The sequence below is a fragment of the Phascolarctos cinereus genome, unplaced genomic scaffold (assembly GCF_003287225.1).
Source record: "Phascolarctos cinereus isolate Bilbo 61053 unplaced genomic scaffold, phaCin_HiC Scaffold_2;HRSCAF=192, whole genome shotgun sequence".
In the NCBI taxonomy this organism is placed as follows: Eukaryota; Metazoa; Chordata; class Mammalia; order Diprotodontia; family Phascolarctidae; genus Phascolarctos; species Phascolarctos cinereus.
This window is the reverse complement of record NW_027555625.1, coordinates 103405587-103420560: the sequence shown is the minus strand read 5'-3', so window position 1 is coordinate 103420560 and position 14974 is coordinate 103405587. Positions and strand designations below refer to the sequence as shown.

General features: G+C 37.7%; 1 protein-coding gene across 3 annotated transcripts in view; it reads left to right on the top strand.

Moving 5' to 3' along the window:
* Window positions 1-14974, top strand: part of CLHC1 (clathrin heavy chain linker domain containing 1) — a 62144-nt gene that overhangs the window by 39486 nt on the left and 7684 nt on the right. For all 3 annotated transcript variants that reach the window (XM_078149520.1, XM_020996255.2, XM_078149519.1), the window contains 2 exons: window positions 1204-1378; window positions 11388-11590. In XM_078149520.1, the coding sequence (XP_078005646.1) occupies window positions 1204-1378; window positions 11388-11590 (378 nt within the window). The remainder of the gene's footprint in view (window positions 1-1203; window positions 1379-11387; window positions 11591-14974) is intronic.

The window sequence follows — 14974 nt, the reverse complement described above, 5'->3', positions numbered from 1 at the left end:
TTTTTCTTGACTTTTCTTCAGCCTTTTACACATTTTATCACTGTCTTCTCCTGGATACTCTCTCCTCTCTAGGTTTTCATGAAAGTATTCTCCCCTGGTTCTCTTCTTATCTGTCCAGTTGGTTCTTTTCAGTACACAATGCTACATTGTCCTCTAGGTCATATCTGCTGACCTCCAAGGCTCTGTCCTAGGTCCTCTTCTCCTCTTTTATACTATGTCACTTAATGATCTCATCAGTTCCCATGGTTTCAAATGATCTTGCTGCTTTCATTCTCTCCCTTGTGTACTCTCTTTTCCAGCCAAACTGATCTGCTTGTGGTTTCGTGAACTCTGCATTCACTCTTCTGACTCCATACCTTTGCACAGACAGTCCTTCATGCCTGTCTCCACCTCTCAGAATTCCTGGCTTTCTTCAAGGCCCAGCTCAGGTGCTACCTCCAATGGGGACCCTTTCCTGTTACCCCAATCATTTGAGTTCTTGCCCTTCTTAATTTATCTCATATTTACTTATAACTGTACATTTTGTATCTCCTTGGAGGAATATAACTCCTTGAGAACAGGAACTGCTTTTTGTTTTTTGTCTTCGTATCTCCAGCATCTAACTTAGTGCCTTGCATGTATTGGTTGTTTAATATATATTGGTGGAATTAAATAGTTTAATAAGTTCGGTAAAGATATGGAATGGGATAGCATATTTTCAAAATGACTACTAATTTCAAATGTCAGCTTGCATTTGTAAATGTGTAAACTGGAGAATAAATGCTAGACCTTTCTTGAAAATGGGAGATTTAATTATTCTTAAACTATAAAATTTCTTCACAAATTTTATTTTTTCTTTCATTTATCTATTTATTTATTTATAGCATTCATTTTGAAAAATTTTGAGTTCTAAATTCTCTTCTTCTTCCCAGTCCCTACCCTACTCTTTGAGATACCCATTATACATGTAGAGTCATGTAGAGTCATGCAAAACATATTCCTGTATAAACCATGTTCAAAAAAAAAAGAAGCAAGAAAAGTAAAGAAAGTGAAAAATAATGTTTCAGTTTGCATTTAGGGTTTATTAGTTCTCTTTCTGGAGGTAGATAGCATTTTTCATCATCTTCACAAATTTTAAAAGAACACCAACTAAAGTATGAAATGAGATAAGTAAATAATATTGGCTAAAACATTTGGCTCAGTACTTTTTTTCCCCCCCTCTAGATGTTGGTAAAATTAAAGGGAAAACTCTTCCTTTGCTGTTATTCTTTGAGGCTCTTTTCAGCACAAGTCATGCTGCTAAAAAACCTGTTAATGCTCATTTGACTCTGGAAGGAATTAAATGTGGATTATTTGAAAAACGGTTGGATCTGGTTATACATTGGGTCACCCAGCAGAGGTAAGTGAAACAGGACTAAGCTTATTTTTTGACATGGTTTTTAAAGGCTATATACTATTCTCCTTAAAATTTTTATCCCCCCCCTTTTAAGGCAATTGGGGTTAAGTGACTTGCCCAGGGTCACACAGCTAGTAAGTGTCAAGTGTTTGGTCTGAGGCCGGATTTGAACTCGAGTCCTCCTGACTTCAGGGCCAGTCTTCTATCCACTGTGCCACCTAGCTGCCCCTTATTTTCACATTTTTAAGAGAATTCATTTGAACCCAGAGTTTTGATCACTAAATAATGAATTTATAGCTCTTTATAGCTATATGTCTCATAGCTATTTTATAACTCTTTTCCATTTTAAGCCTCAAGAAGAGGGGAATGGAGTCTTTGCCCATTTGATTTGTTACTGAACAGAAATGATGGAAGCATTGTAGATACAGAATTAGACAATGTTCTAATCCCTGCAACTATACAAAAAGCGAAAAAGATAGTTTTATTGCAGTCAGTAATGAAGTTGAAAGAAGTTTCAGTTTTGTGAATATAATTTATACAAGGATGATAAATAGTTTAACAGTAAATCACATTGGATTTGTTGACAGATTTTTTTGGGGAAAGGATTAACAGATTGTGATGGAACTTCATTCGTCAAATTATGGTTACATTACAGCTGTAGGCTGCTAAGGCATGCAAGAGTAGAGCAAAAACCAACAAAAGCATTCTGTGAAAATCAATTGGCTATATGAAATTTACAATAAAGTCTAATGTGTTTCATTATTATTTGTAAATTTTGTGCTATGCATCCTTTATACCAGTTCAGTTTTATAATAAAATTATCTACATCTAAAAACAAAAGAATAGAGGAGAGTACAGAGCTGAATTTATTCACCAAGGAGTCAAAATGGTGAAACCAGTGCAGGGGGTGATGAACTGGGAAAGAATTGAAGGATAGAGGGATTTGAAGTCATGATGAGGACAAAGAATAGGGTTAGGCATGGGTTATAAGGCAGAATAAAAGATGAACTGATAAAGGAAATTCAGAATTCATGAATATGGAAATTGAATGCTTGTGGGTGATGGCAAAATCAAGGATATGACAATCTCTATGTGTAGCTGAAGTGGGTGAAGGAGTAGGTCGTGGGTAATGAGAAAATTGAGAAACTGGACAGTTAGGGTGTTTGAGAAAGTATCAATATATATGTTAGTATGCTACTATGAGGGCATGAGTTGAGGACAAAAGAAAGGTTGTGACTGTGAGTGAGGCATTGAACTCATTGAGGAAAGAAATAGAGTATACTGGAAGTATAGGTATATAACAGCTACCAGAATATTGTTTGGGTGATAACTATGGATTGAATGAATCTCAAAGAAGGAGAGATTACTGAGTGATGGTAGTAGACAGAGAGTCTGGAAGTCGCAAGGAGGAGCAAGGAGTATTTTGACTCTTCCATCACAAATAGTGAATTGAAGAGGAAGGGTGTAAGTAAAGGTGCCATCAGTACTAGAAAATATGAAGCTGGCCATGTCATTAGGAGTGAGCGAAGTCTCTGAGTGCTAGAAGATGGTAGGATAAAGGAAAAGTTTAAAGATGAAAGTTTGTTAACTGAAGCAGGCATTCCAGAAAGCACAGTGGAAGGGGTGGGTTGTTGAGGAGTAGAATGTTGATAGGGTTGAAGGGAATAGTAGGAATAAGAGAGCAGACAGAGGAGGATGCACAACAGGGTTTATACAGTGATAGCCCAGGGTTCAAAATTACTGAGATGGGAGAGTATAGGACGGGGAAGGAGTATGCTAACCATTGAAGAATGAGTTTAAGTGGATTATGAGTATTACAGAGGAATCCATTGAGAGGGGGATGTGATTAGGCTGTTCAGGGTCCTCCGTCAGTGTACCTTGTGGCAGATGGTTTTGTTGAGTTCCTGTGAGGCAGGCAGGAGCAAGTGATGTTGCAGACTGAAAGAATATTGATGGGAGACAGTAACTATCAATTTGAGGTGGATATAATTCAGGGTACTAGATAAAGCCCTAGGACCAAGACAGATGCCAGAGTCCTAGATCCAGGGGTAGCCAGGGTACCCTGGAAAGACTCAGAATCAAGGAGGCCACAGGAAGATAGGCTGAATCAAGAGGTCCCCTGGACATCCTGGAGTGAGGACAGGGGCCAAAAATGGGCAGTTTGGGTATAGGGCTGATACGGGGCTCCCTGAGAAGTCCCAGGATCAAGGAGGCTTCAGGCCTTTAATAGTTTTATGTGAAGTTGCATGTATTCAAATGTAAATAGTTATAAAGAATATTTAATTGCTTTTACTGACTTTAAAATTAAATTAATAATAAATCACTTTAACATGTATGTGAAACACATGTATAACCCAGACTCCAATCTCTGAGATGATGGACCAGATTCACCTTAGGGGCATCTCTTCCAATAAACACTTTGGCTCAGACTTCTGACAGAGTTTTCTCTAGGAACATAAAAATCTGACTCATTTTGTTCTCTGTAAATCAGCTTTCAACTTCCCTTCAGATATTGAATCTAACAGAGTATAAAATATGAAGTAAGTTTTATTTATCCTGGCAAAATGAAAAATAGGTTTGTGTGCAGGAAGAGGCAGCTAGGTAGTGCAGTGGAGAGAGTGCTGGTCATGAAGACCTGAGTTCAAATGTGGCCTTAGACACTTGAAACTCACTAGCTGTGTGACTCTGGGCAAGTAACTTAACCCTGTTTACCTCATTTCCTCATCTGTAAAATGAGCTGAAAAAGGCAACGGCAAACTACTCCAGTGTCTTTGCCTAGAAGACCCCACATGGGGTGACAAAGAGTAGGACACGTCTAAAACGACTAACCAACAGCAACGTGCAGGGAAACCATTGGCTTCTTTCCAGTGGGCGTTAAGCAACATTTCCTTCTTGTGAGTTCTCCTTTCCCTTGGTATCTCTACAGGGTGTCCTAAAAGTCCCCCTTGGGAACACCCTGTGTAGGATATGTGACTTGTAGCCATCAAAGAGAAGTTTCAGGTAGTTTCTTCATGTATATAATTCTCTACTGGGTCAATTCTACTTTCCTTTTGATTCTATACAGATAAACTGACAGAGAAAGATATCAGATGTGTATATGTATATACATATATACACATATATACATATACACACATACGCATGTATTTATATCTTGTTAGGCATGCACCAAAAAGAGTCAGATAAGTCCCTTCACTGTGTGGTCAGTCCTGAACAAGTAGGTAATTCTTGTCCTGGGTCCTTACTACCCCCGTTGAAGAAGTCTTTATTTCAATATTCAATTAAGATTGCAGCTTCAAAGTTGTGTCAGCAGTAATTTTGCTTCTACTTAAGAATTTTACTTTTTTTTTTGGTGAGGCAATCTGGATTAAGTCACTTGCCCAGGGTTACACAGCTAATAAGTTTCAAGTATCTGAGGCCGAATTTGAACTGAAGTCCTCCTGACTCCAAGGCTGGAGCTCTATCTACTGTGTCACCTAGCTGTCCCTACTTAAGAATTTTAATATGAACTCTAAATTCAGTCAGCCATCTAGTAATTATTAAGTGCTTTCTATGTGCCGATCACTAGGGTTACAAAGAAAGTCAAAAAACCAAAAAACTGAACAACCCCCCAAAACAAACAGCTCCTGCTCTTAAAGAGCTCATAGTCTAATTAGAGAAACAACATGCTAACAGCTGTGTACAAACTAACTCTATACCGGATAAAATGGGGGTATTCTCAGAGGGAAGGCACTGAGATGAAGGAGGACTGGGGAAAGGTTTAGAAGGTGGGGTTTGAGCTGAGACTTGAAGGAAGCCGGAGAAGGCAGGTGGCAGAGGTGAGGAGAGAGAATTCAAAACATGTGGGACAACCAGTGAAAATGCTCAGTCAGGAGATGGAGCACTTAGTTTGAGGAGCAACAAGGAGGCCAATGGCACTGGATTGCAGAGTGGAGGGGAGTAAGACTGAAAAGCAGTAATTTGATACCTTAGGAATGATAAGGTCACAAATGTGCCAGCCCTTGGACTTAGCCATTAAAAAGAAGTAGAAACAAAAAGAGGGTCTGAGAAGAGAGGAATTCCTGAGGAAAAAGATGTTGGAGAATATAGGGTTCTTCAAAATCTCAGTGCCCTGCTCTGAGACAGTCCCCCAAAGAAAAAAGGCCTCTTCAATACACGAGGAGAAAAATAGGGGAAAAAAGTAGCATTGGCACAGTAGTGACTCAGTGTATAAGGAAATGACCTACACCTCCTCTTTTCTGGGCACCATCAATCCAGAGAGAAGGTGGGATTCACTAGAGGGGAGTGTCTCATAATGCTCTCTGGAAAGAGCACTAGGGTTTTTCTGGGTACAAGCCTGTTTTGTGTTTTGTTGGGTTACATAAAACCTGTATTGTATTTGATACTTCATTAATCTCAGTGCTTGCAGGGAGGCTGACAACTTTTTTCGGAGACAACAAAATGGGTCAATCTTATGTTCTTAGATGAAATCCTTTGGAAGTATGAGCCAAAGAGCTTGTTATAGAGATGGCCCTAAGATTTATCTCGTCCATTATATGAGAGGCTAGGACAATTATCAAATGGATTACACTTATATACATAAGTGATTTATTGTGAATTTAACTTTAAACATTCACAAAATTGATTGAACATTATTTACAACTATTTATGTTTGATTACATAGGTTTTAATATAAGATTTCCCTTAAAATTACCAGTTTACACATGCCTCTTCATCCCTTTTAAACTTATTTTTATCCTTTTATCTCTATATTTATGCATACTTTGTACTTTTATATAATCATAATCAATATGCCATATATTGTCCTTATGGTTCTGATTTCTTGGCCTCATATTATTTCAGATGTGTCTTTATGCTTCCATAACAATTCACAATAATAATAAATGGCATTTATATAGCTCTTTAAAGTTTGCAAAGTACTTTACAATTATTATTTCATTTGATTTTAACAATAACCTTGAAGGGTGGGTACTACCATTATTCCCATTTTACAGCTGAGAAAATTGAGGCAAACTGAGGTTAAAGGATTTGTCCAGGGTTACATAGCTAATAAGTATCTGAAGCAGGATTTGAATTCAGGTCTTCCTGACTCTAGTTCCAAAATTCTGGTTATAATGCAATGATATTAATTGCATGATAGTACTGAAATTTTTTGGGAGGTGCTTTCATTGGTATAGGAAACTCCTCCTGTGGAAACTCCCTCCACTAAGACCAGCAACTTTTCTATAACATAGTTTTAGAGATGAGAGTCTTAGAGAGTTGCCTTGGGTACTGAGAATTTATTGTTTGTCTAGGGTCACATTACCAGTGTGTGTCGGGGAGGTCTTAGAAACATGTCTTTTTGGTCCTCTATTCACTATGCCATGCTGCTTCTATACATTGATATATTTCAGTTTATAATGATAGCTTGCATTTATGTAGTACTTCAAGGTTTAAAGAGCATTTTACAAATATTACTTCATTTGATCTTTACAACAACTTTTGAGGTGCTATTATTATCCTTATTTTACAGATGAAGAAAATGACATAGATAGCTGTTAAGTATCTTGCCCAGGGTGACCTATAGCCAGCAGTTTCTGAAGCTAGATTTGAACTTGCGTCTTCCTGACTCCAAGTTCAGTATTCCAGATCTACTGTGTCACCTATTTAGCCACTACTCCAAAGCAACATTACGGTTATTTCCAGTTTTTTGTGATAGCAAATAATAGTGCCACAAGTATATTTGAACATATACTTTTTTCTTTTTAATCATATTATTAGAATATTTTTTATTTAAAAATATTTCACTTGTTTTAATCAGCCAAAATCTGTCTTCTCACCCTCCCACTTCAATCCATCCTCCACCCTCCTTCTCCCCACTGAAAGCTTGTGTACACACACTCCATTATAAATACATATAGTCAATCAAAACAAATTTCCACATTTGTCATGATATATTTCCAATAATTGGATTATTAGGTTCAGGGTATGATTATTTCCCTCACTTTAGGAATGTATTTTCCAAATGCCTTCCACCAGTTTGCAGTCCCCCAAGCAGTGTAAGAGTACTTGCTTTTGCAAAGTCCACTGGCAATATTTTGGCTATTTTAATGGGTATGAGGTAATATTTCAAGGTTATTTTAATTTTTTCTTCAATGACTAGTTAGAGACACTTTCCCAAGTGATTATTTTATTTGTTTTTTTCTTTTATAAATTCATTTTGTAATAGTAATAGTAAAATGAGTTAAGCCACTCATCTTTGGAACTCCAAACTTGGGGCTGAGTTGCCTTCATTAGTGTGTGAGCACAAATTCATCTAGGTAGTCCCAGTCCTGGCTCTGCTTCATAGCCTAGCAAGCTACCCACACAGACCATCTTGCCACCAGTCCTGTAAGCTGCCCTGTTTCTTCCTACCTGGAACAGCACCCAGATGGATCTCCAATAATCCTGCCCTCAGACTCTGGGAAAGTTAATTCAATCAGCTTTAGAGCACCTGCCCTGCAGCTGAGCTTCCTTGGTTGGTAAATGAGTGAGTGCAGATTCATTAGCCCTCTATTTCTAGCTATCCCTACGTTTTACATTTCATCCAGCTGTTTACTCCAACCATGTTGCCAGTGGCCCTGCTGAAGCCGTGTACTTTTTCCCACATGAAATAGTATATTCCATATTGGACCTCCAGAAACCATACTTACTCTCCCCACTCAGTTTTAGAACTTCAGCCCTGGGGCTGAGCGCAATAAGCTGCCTGAGTTAATGAATATAAATTTACCTGACCTACTGTATCTAGCTGGCCCTAGACTAGACTATGCTTCGCATTCGATCTAGCTGTCTACTCTGGTCATCTTGCCATGACGTATTCCTGTTCCACATTTTTTAAATGAAGATCCAATGATAATTGTCAAATGCTTAGTGCAGTGCCAGGCACATTGTAAGTGCTATGTAAATGTTAACTGTTGTTATTATTTCACCTCTTGTTTGGGGAACAGTATTCAAATCAATGCTACTGTTGCTTCTGGATCAACTCATCTATACTTATGACTTCTCAGACCAGAACTGCCTTCCATGGCCACTATTCCTCTATATGTACTGTCTCCTTCTATGAGAACGTAAATTCTAAGCCAAGGACTATCTCACTTTTGTATTTGCATTTCTAGTACTTAGCATTCTGCTAAGTACTTAATACTTAGATTTTTAATACTTGGCATATAGGAGTGCTTAAACAATCATTTTTCCTTCCTTCATTCAGGTCCATTGACCATTTATTGGGGGTTGGGTTTTGCCTGTGGATATTTTTTATCAGTTTTAAAAATAAAATTTAGATGTTACATTCTAGTGAATCAGAAATTCAATACGGCTCAAAAGTGTGATGGTCAAGGAAGCTCATATGATTTGAAGCTACATTAAGATACTCATAGCTAGTATTTACATAGTGCTTTAAGGTTTGCAATGCTGTTTACTAATATCTCATTTGATCCTCACAATAAGCTAGGTGCTATTATGATCCCCAATTTACAAATGAGGAAACTGAGGCAGATAGAGAGTATGTCATGTCTAGGGTAACTCACAGCAAGTAAGTGTCTCCAGACAGATTAGAACCAATTCTCCCAGACTCCAGGTCCAGTGCTTTGTCTGCTGTGCTGCTGGCTGCCTCTTCCTTCAGAGAGGAATTGTGTTTTAGGATTAAGGATATGATGCTGTATCCTACTCTGAGCAGATTTATGTTCAGACCTAGGGACCATATTGTAGAATGGAGGTTGGTTAGCTGAAGAAAGAGTCCAGAGGAGGAAAACTAGAATGAGGGGCTTCTAGTTCATGCCATTTAAGGATTAATTGAAGAGAGTGAGAATGGTTCACCTGGAGAAGAGAAGACTGAGGGTCATCTTGGAGATTGAACATAATTGGTCTTCAAGTATTTGAAGGAATGTCATGTAGAAGAGGCATGGCCCAAGACAGAACTATGAGAGATACCTCCAATTAGGGTTCATGACATAGGGGAATGAGAATCCAGGCAGAAAGATGGTCAGTAGTGTCAAATGCTGCAAAGATCAAGAAGGAGGAGCAAGGGTAAAACTTGAAAAGAGACAAATTTAGGCTTGATGTAAGAGAAGATTTCCTAACAGAGCTTTCAGAAAAGTGGAGTGGGCTGCCTTCGAAGAGAGGGGTATACCCAAACTTTTCTGGCAGAGGTCTTCAAATAAAGGCTGGGCACTTGTAGGATGTGTGATTTTGATTTATTAAGGAGTCAGACAGGATTGGGATTGAGGGCATAAGAAGAGTCATTGTCCTCTTGGCAAGAGCCACCTCTTTCCCAGAGACTGGAACAAAGAAAAAGATGGGGACAACGTAAGGAGGTTTTTAGGTGTGGCATAGGAGAGAAGATGGAGTTTGTGGTGGATAGCTTTAATTATAAAAGTAGAATTTTAGATCTTCTGCTGAGAGGTAAGAGGTTAAAAATTGTGGAGCTTGAAGACAGAGAAGGTTTGGAATAGCTAACTCGTAGAGAAGCAATTGAAATTAGACAACATGATTTTGTACTGGGCCCAGTTAACATTATTGCATAAATTCCTCCAGAAGCATTCAATAGCAAAGAAGTAGGAATAGAGAAGGTAAGACAGTGGAGTAACCTAGGATTGAGATTTGGAAAATGATGGAGGTATTGTAAGCTTGAGGGTTTTGCAAGGCATGACTGGGATTTAGAAACCTTCCAGCAGTACCAGGAAACAGCTATCATTAAAGAAATGTCAAGGGCTTTGAATTCCTTTCTTCTGGTTTGGGTGGAGCTGTAGCTAGCTCACCTCATCTTCTGAGACTAGAAGACTGTTATTAGAGCAAGAACTGGGATTCTCTTGTTCAGCCTACTTAAGAACTATAGCTAGTTCCTGGATACTGTCAGTTATTTACAGGTGCTGATATTGTATATTTACTCCTTGTAGATATAACTAAATTATTATTAGAGTATAATCTATAGAAAACTAGGAATCGGAGTTAATGTCTTTTGAAATTCGATGCATTAATTCTAAAAAATTCCAACTATTTATTTAGCTAACATAATTATAAAGGTAAAATTATTATAATTATTCACTTAACCTTCATAAAACAACTCCTTTATAATCACATGGGATTAAATAAAAACCCATGTTAATTGTCTTACCTTCTGAAACAACTTCACTCTGAGGTAGACAAAGAAATGGCCATTTTTTCTGTTGCTTCTTTATCTCTAGAAGATTTTTTAAACATTGCTTTTTTCTTTCTTGTTAGCTCATGGTTCTTGACATTATCTTCAGCACCCTGATGGTAATTAATTTTTACTTGTAAACTTTAATGTAATGATACAAATATCTGGTCAAGGTCACAGAACCAAATCAGAGGAAGAACTGGGTATTAAACGCAGCTCTCAAGTCCCATTTTAGTTCACTATCCTTACTCTCATAGTACTTTATTACTTTTGCTATTGTCTGATCAGTTCTTATAATAAACAAGAAAATACTATTAGATGTAATAAAAACTAGACTGGTTGAAAAAAGCTAACAAAATCCACCAACTTCTTAACTGAGGTATAGAGTCACATTATCATCAACCAGTATTTATTAAGTGCCTTCTTTGACATGGCAACAAAGTCTAATGAAAAGTCCAAAACTATGAAAGATTCCCATTGTATGTGAGTTCCTTTTTGCCTGGTAGTTTAAATATTATCAGAAAAAGTAAGGTTTTAGTTTTTTTTACAAGTTTTAACTTTCCAACAGCTTTGGGAAAGTAAACATTTCCTTCTTCACTAAAAAAACAAAACCACCATCACAAACCAGATTCAGATGCATTGGTTTAATCCCAAGAATCCTAAGAGCAGATACAAAGCAATTGTGTTTATTGGTTCTTCATTGTCTTGGAAAGCTTAAACACTATAGAAAATCAGATTTTAAAAATAAAACAAAAAAAGAAAATCAGGTTTTATTTTACTGGATTGTAAAATATTTCAGAGTTTCACGTATTTACTAGCAAACCTCTAATATGTGCTTTATTGATGTTTTTTCCCCAGAGTAACATTTTCTGAAAAAGCTGGGGATGTAATTTGCCAGTATGGGGAACAGAATGCCTACGACAAGTCCAAGTGCCTAGCTTTAGCCCAGATTATCTACAGTGAATGTGGTCTGCACAAGAAAGCTGTTCTTTGCCTGTGTAAACAGGGTCAGATTTATGGAGCCATGGAATATATAAAACAATTCAAAAACTTTTCTTATGGTAAACAGCAAAATGATTCATTAGCTTTCATTCATAATCTTTATGTTAGGGGTTCTAATTATGAGACAACAGATGATATTTTGGGTTCAATTTACGGAATGCATTTTAAGTGTACATAATAATTCAAACATTAAATTGGAATTAAGTTGGAGCAAATTTATTTTTGTAATCAGTGAATATTTATTGTGCATAATCAACGTCCATTAATACTACTAATAATATAGCAATAAGTTAATCTTTAAAGGGCATAATTAAAAATAAATCTTATTGAATATGCTTCATCTAATAAAGCAATTCTCTTGACTCCTCATTCTGATGTGGTGGTGATCCTGCATTCTAGAATGCTGTACCACCAGAGCACAAGCTTTCATGGGGTCATAGATTTAGAGCTGAAAAGGACTTAATGGCCATCTAGTACAACCCTCTCCATTTACAGATAAGGAAACAGACTTGAAGTGGTCATACAAGGAATTAGTGGCAGGATTTGAATACAGGTCCTGTGACTTCAAAGCCAGAACACTTTCACTTGTACCATGTTTGCTCTTAGGTCCTAGTTGGAGATACTTCTAGTGCTAGCTTGGTGATGTATCCTTATGCCTATTGTTTGAGTCTGTCTTACCTAAGTTTAGTTCATTATCAGAAGGCTGGTTGTCTGTCACCCAGATTCCCATCTTTTCCGATTGGGTGTGCTTGAATTATTGCACCATAAGAGGATAGATTTAGAACTGGAAAGGACTTTAGAGACCATCTGGGCCAACCTCCCGCATCTCACAGGTGAGAGAATGAAGACTGACAAAGGTTAAACAACTTTCATAAAGTTATAAAATCGGAACCATTGGCCATTTAGTCCAACTCATACACAACAACTCACGACACACTTGACACGTGATTATCCACCCACGGCTCCTGGTTTATACCTTTGGGGCCAGGTGACAGGTTTAATTCCTCTTCTACATCATAGGCCTTCAGTTACTTGAAGGCCATTATCATGCATTTTTTTCTCTCCCAAGGATTCTGTGGTCTTGAGCTAAACACACCCAATTTCTTCACCTGATTCCCATGTCATGGATTCTTCAAGGCTCTTCACAATCCTAGTCGCCTCCTCTGGACACTCTCCTTTTTGCCTCTCTCCTTTGTAAGCCGTGGTGTCTGAAAGTGAACACAGCACTCCATATGAGGCCTGACCAGGGCAGTGGGATTCTCACTTCTCTTTTCTGGGACCTCTGACCCTCCTAAGCAGCCCAAGATTGCACTGGCTTTTCTAACTGCCACATCATACTGTAAACTCATCTTGAGCTTGAAGAAGAGCTAAAGCTCGAATATCTTTTTAGAAACAACTGCTGCCTAATCATGGTGTCCTCATCTTGTATTTGTGAAGTTAATTTTTTTGTTCCCAAGTGCAAGACTACATTTATCCCTACTGAATTTCACCTACTGGTTTAATAATCCTGACAAAAAAGAAAATGAGGTTAGTCTGGCATGACCAATTCTCTGTGTGTGTGTGTGTGTGTGTGTGTGTGTGTGTGTGTGTGTGTGTGTGTGGTAATCAGGGTTAAATGACTTGCCCAGGGTCACAAAGCTAGTAAGTATCAAGTGTTTAAGGTGACATTTGAACTCAGGTCCTCCTGACTCCAAGGCTGGAGCTTTATCCACTGCGCCACCTAGCTGCCCCTTGGCATGACCAACTCTTAATGAAGCTACACTAGCTCTTTCTAATCACTGCTTCTCTTTCTGAATGCTCCCTGTTTCTTTAGTGGCCTGTTCCAGGATGTTCTCAGGAATTGAAGTCATGTTCACTAGTGTATAGTTTGCAGATTCTATTCTCTTCCCCCTGTAAAAACACAATCAACATTTGAACTTCTCTTATATTGTGATACTTCTCCTGTTTTCTATGATATTTTCAAATATCTCTGACAATCACATTTGCCAGCTCTTTCAGGACCAAGAGTGTAGTTCAATGTAGCCAAATGACTTGAATTCATCAAGGGCAGGTCTCTCCTCACTTACCTTGAGTGTCAACTCCTGAGAAGTGATTTTTGTTTTGCTGTTTCCTTTGGGATTGTCATTCTTTGAAGAGAAAACAGAAGTGAAAAATAGCACCTGTCTGTTCTCTGTGGTATCAATTAGCATTGTCCCATCCACTCAAAGCAAAAGTCCTATCCCTTCTCTGAACTCCTTTCTCTCCCAATATAATTAAAAATGCCTTTTTTGTTGTTGTTCTTAGCCTCCATTTCTAGCCTCAACTCATTGTAAGCTTTACTATTCCTCACACTATTTCTACAGGACTGGCTCACAATCTTGTTTAATTTTTCTGTATATTTCTTTTTAAAGTCTAAGTTTATTGGTAATTTTTCTGTATATCTATATTGGTCACTTAATCAAATTCCATTTTTCCTTCTTATTCTAATTATTTCTTTTTGTGTCTTCAGAATTTAATTCTTGAGTCTCTCATGTGTCCTGTGCTGACTTCCCCGGTGGAATTTTAGGCTATGAGATCCTAGCTGTCTGGGATGGAATGATCATTTCCTTCCTAAGTTCCTATCATTTTCACCACAATAAGCAGTTCCTTTCTGTTGGTGAGAATGAAATCCAGAATATAATTTCCCTCTTTTTGCTTCATCTACCTTTTAAAGGATAAAATTATCCCTGAAGCAAGTCAAGAACTTGCTTTTGTTAGAAAGATGGCTCTAGCAGATGCTAGATAATTGAAGCCCCTCATGACTGTTATATCACACCTCTGTGCAGGGCTTATGATCTTTTTTCCAAACTTCTCATCTCTCCTCTCTTTCTGTTCAAGTGGTTTGTAGTATAATCCAGTGACAAAATCATTTATTTTTCTCCCTGCTTTGACCTTCACCAAAATATTCTCCATCCTGCTTCTCCTTCTAGTTCTTAGATATCCTCACAGGAGTATATCTTTTATTAATATCTATGTATCTATTTATCTGTCTATCTATCTATCTATCTATCTATCTATGTATCTATCATGTGTCTATTTTCTCAGTTATGTGTAGGAATATATCTTCTTAATATGTAAAGCTACCCTGCTCCCTTTTATTTACACTTTGTCTTTCGAATAAGATATACAGAGCTGTAATCCAGTGATGGGTTTCATTTCAAGTCTCAGTGATACCTATGAGGGCAAATTTCCCCCTTGTTTTAAGATCTTTGTTTCCTCTTGTTGGCTTAAATTTTATGCATTGTACATCAATTAATCAATAAACATTTTTAATTGCCTACTGTGTGCCAGACAGGGATACAAAAAGAGGCAAAAGATGGTCCCTGTCCTTAAGGAGCTTATAATCTAATTGGGGAAATAGCATACAACCAAATGTATACAAAGATAAGTAGGAAATAATTAACAGAGAGAAGGGACAAGAATTA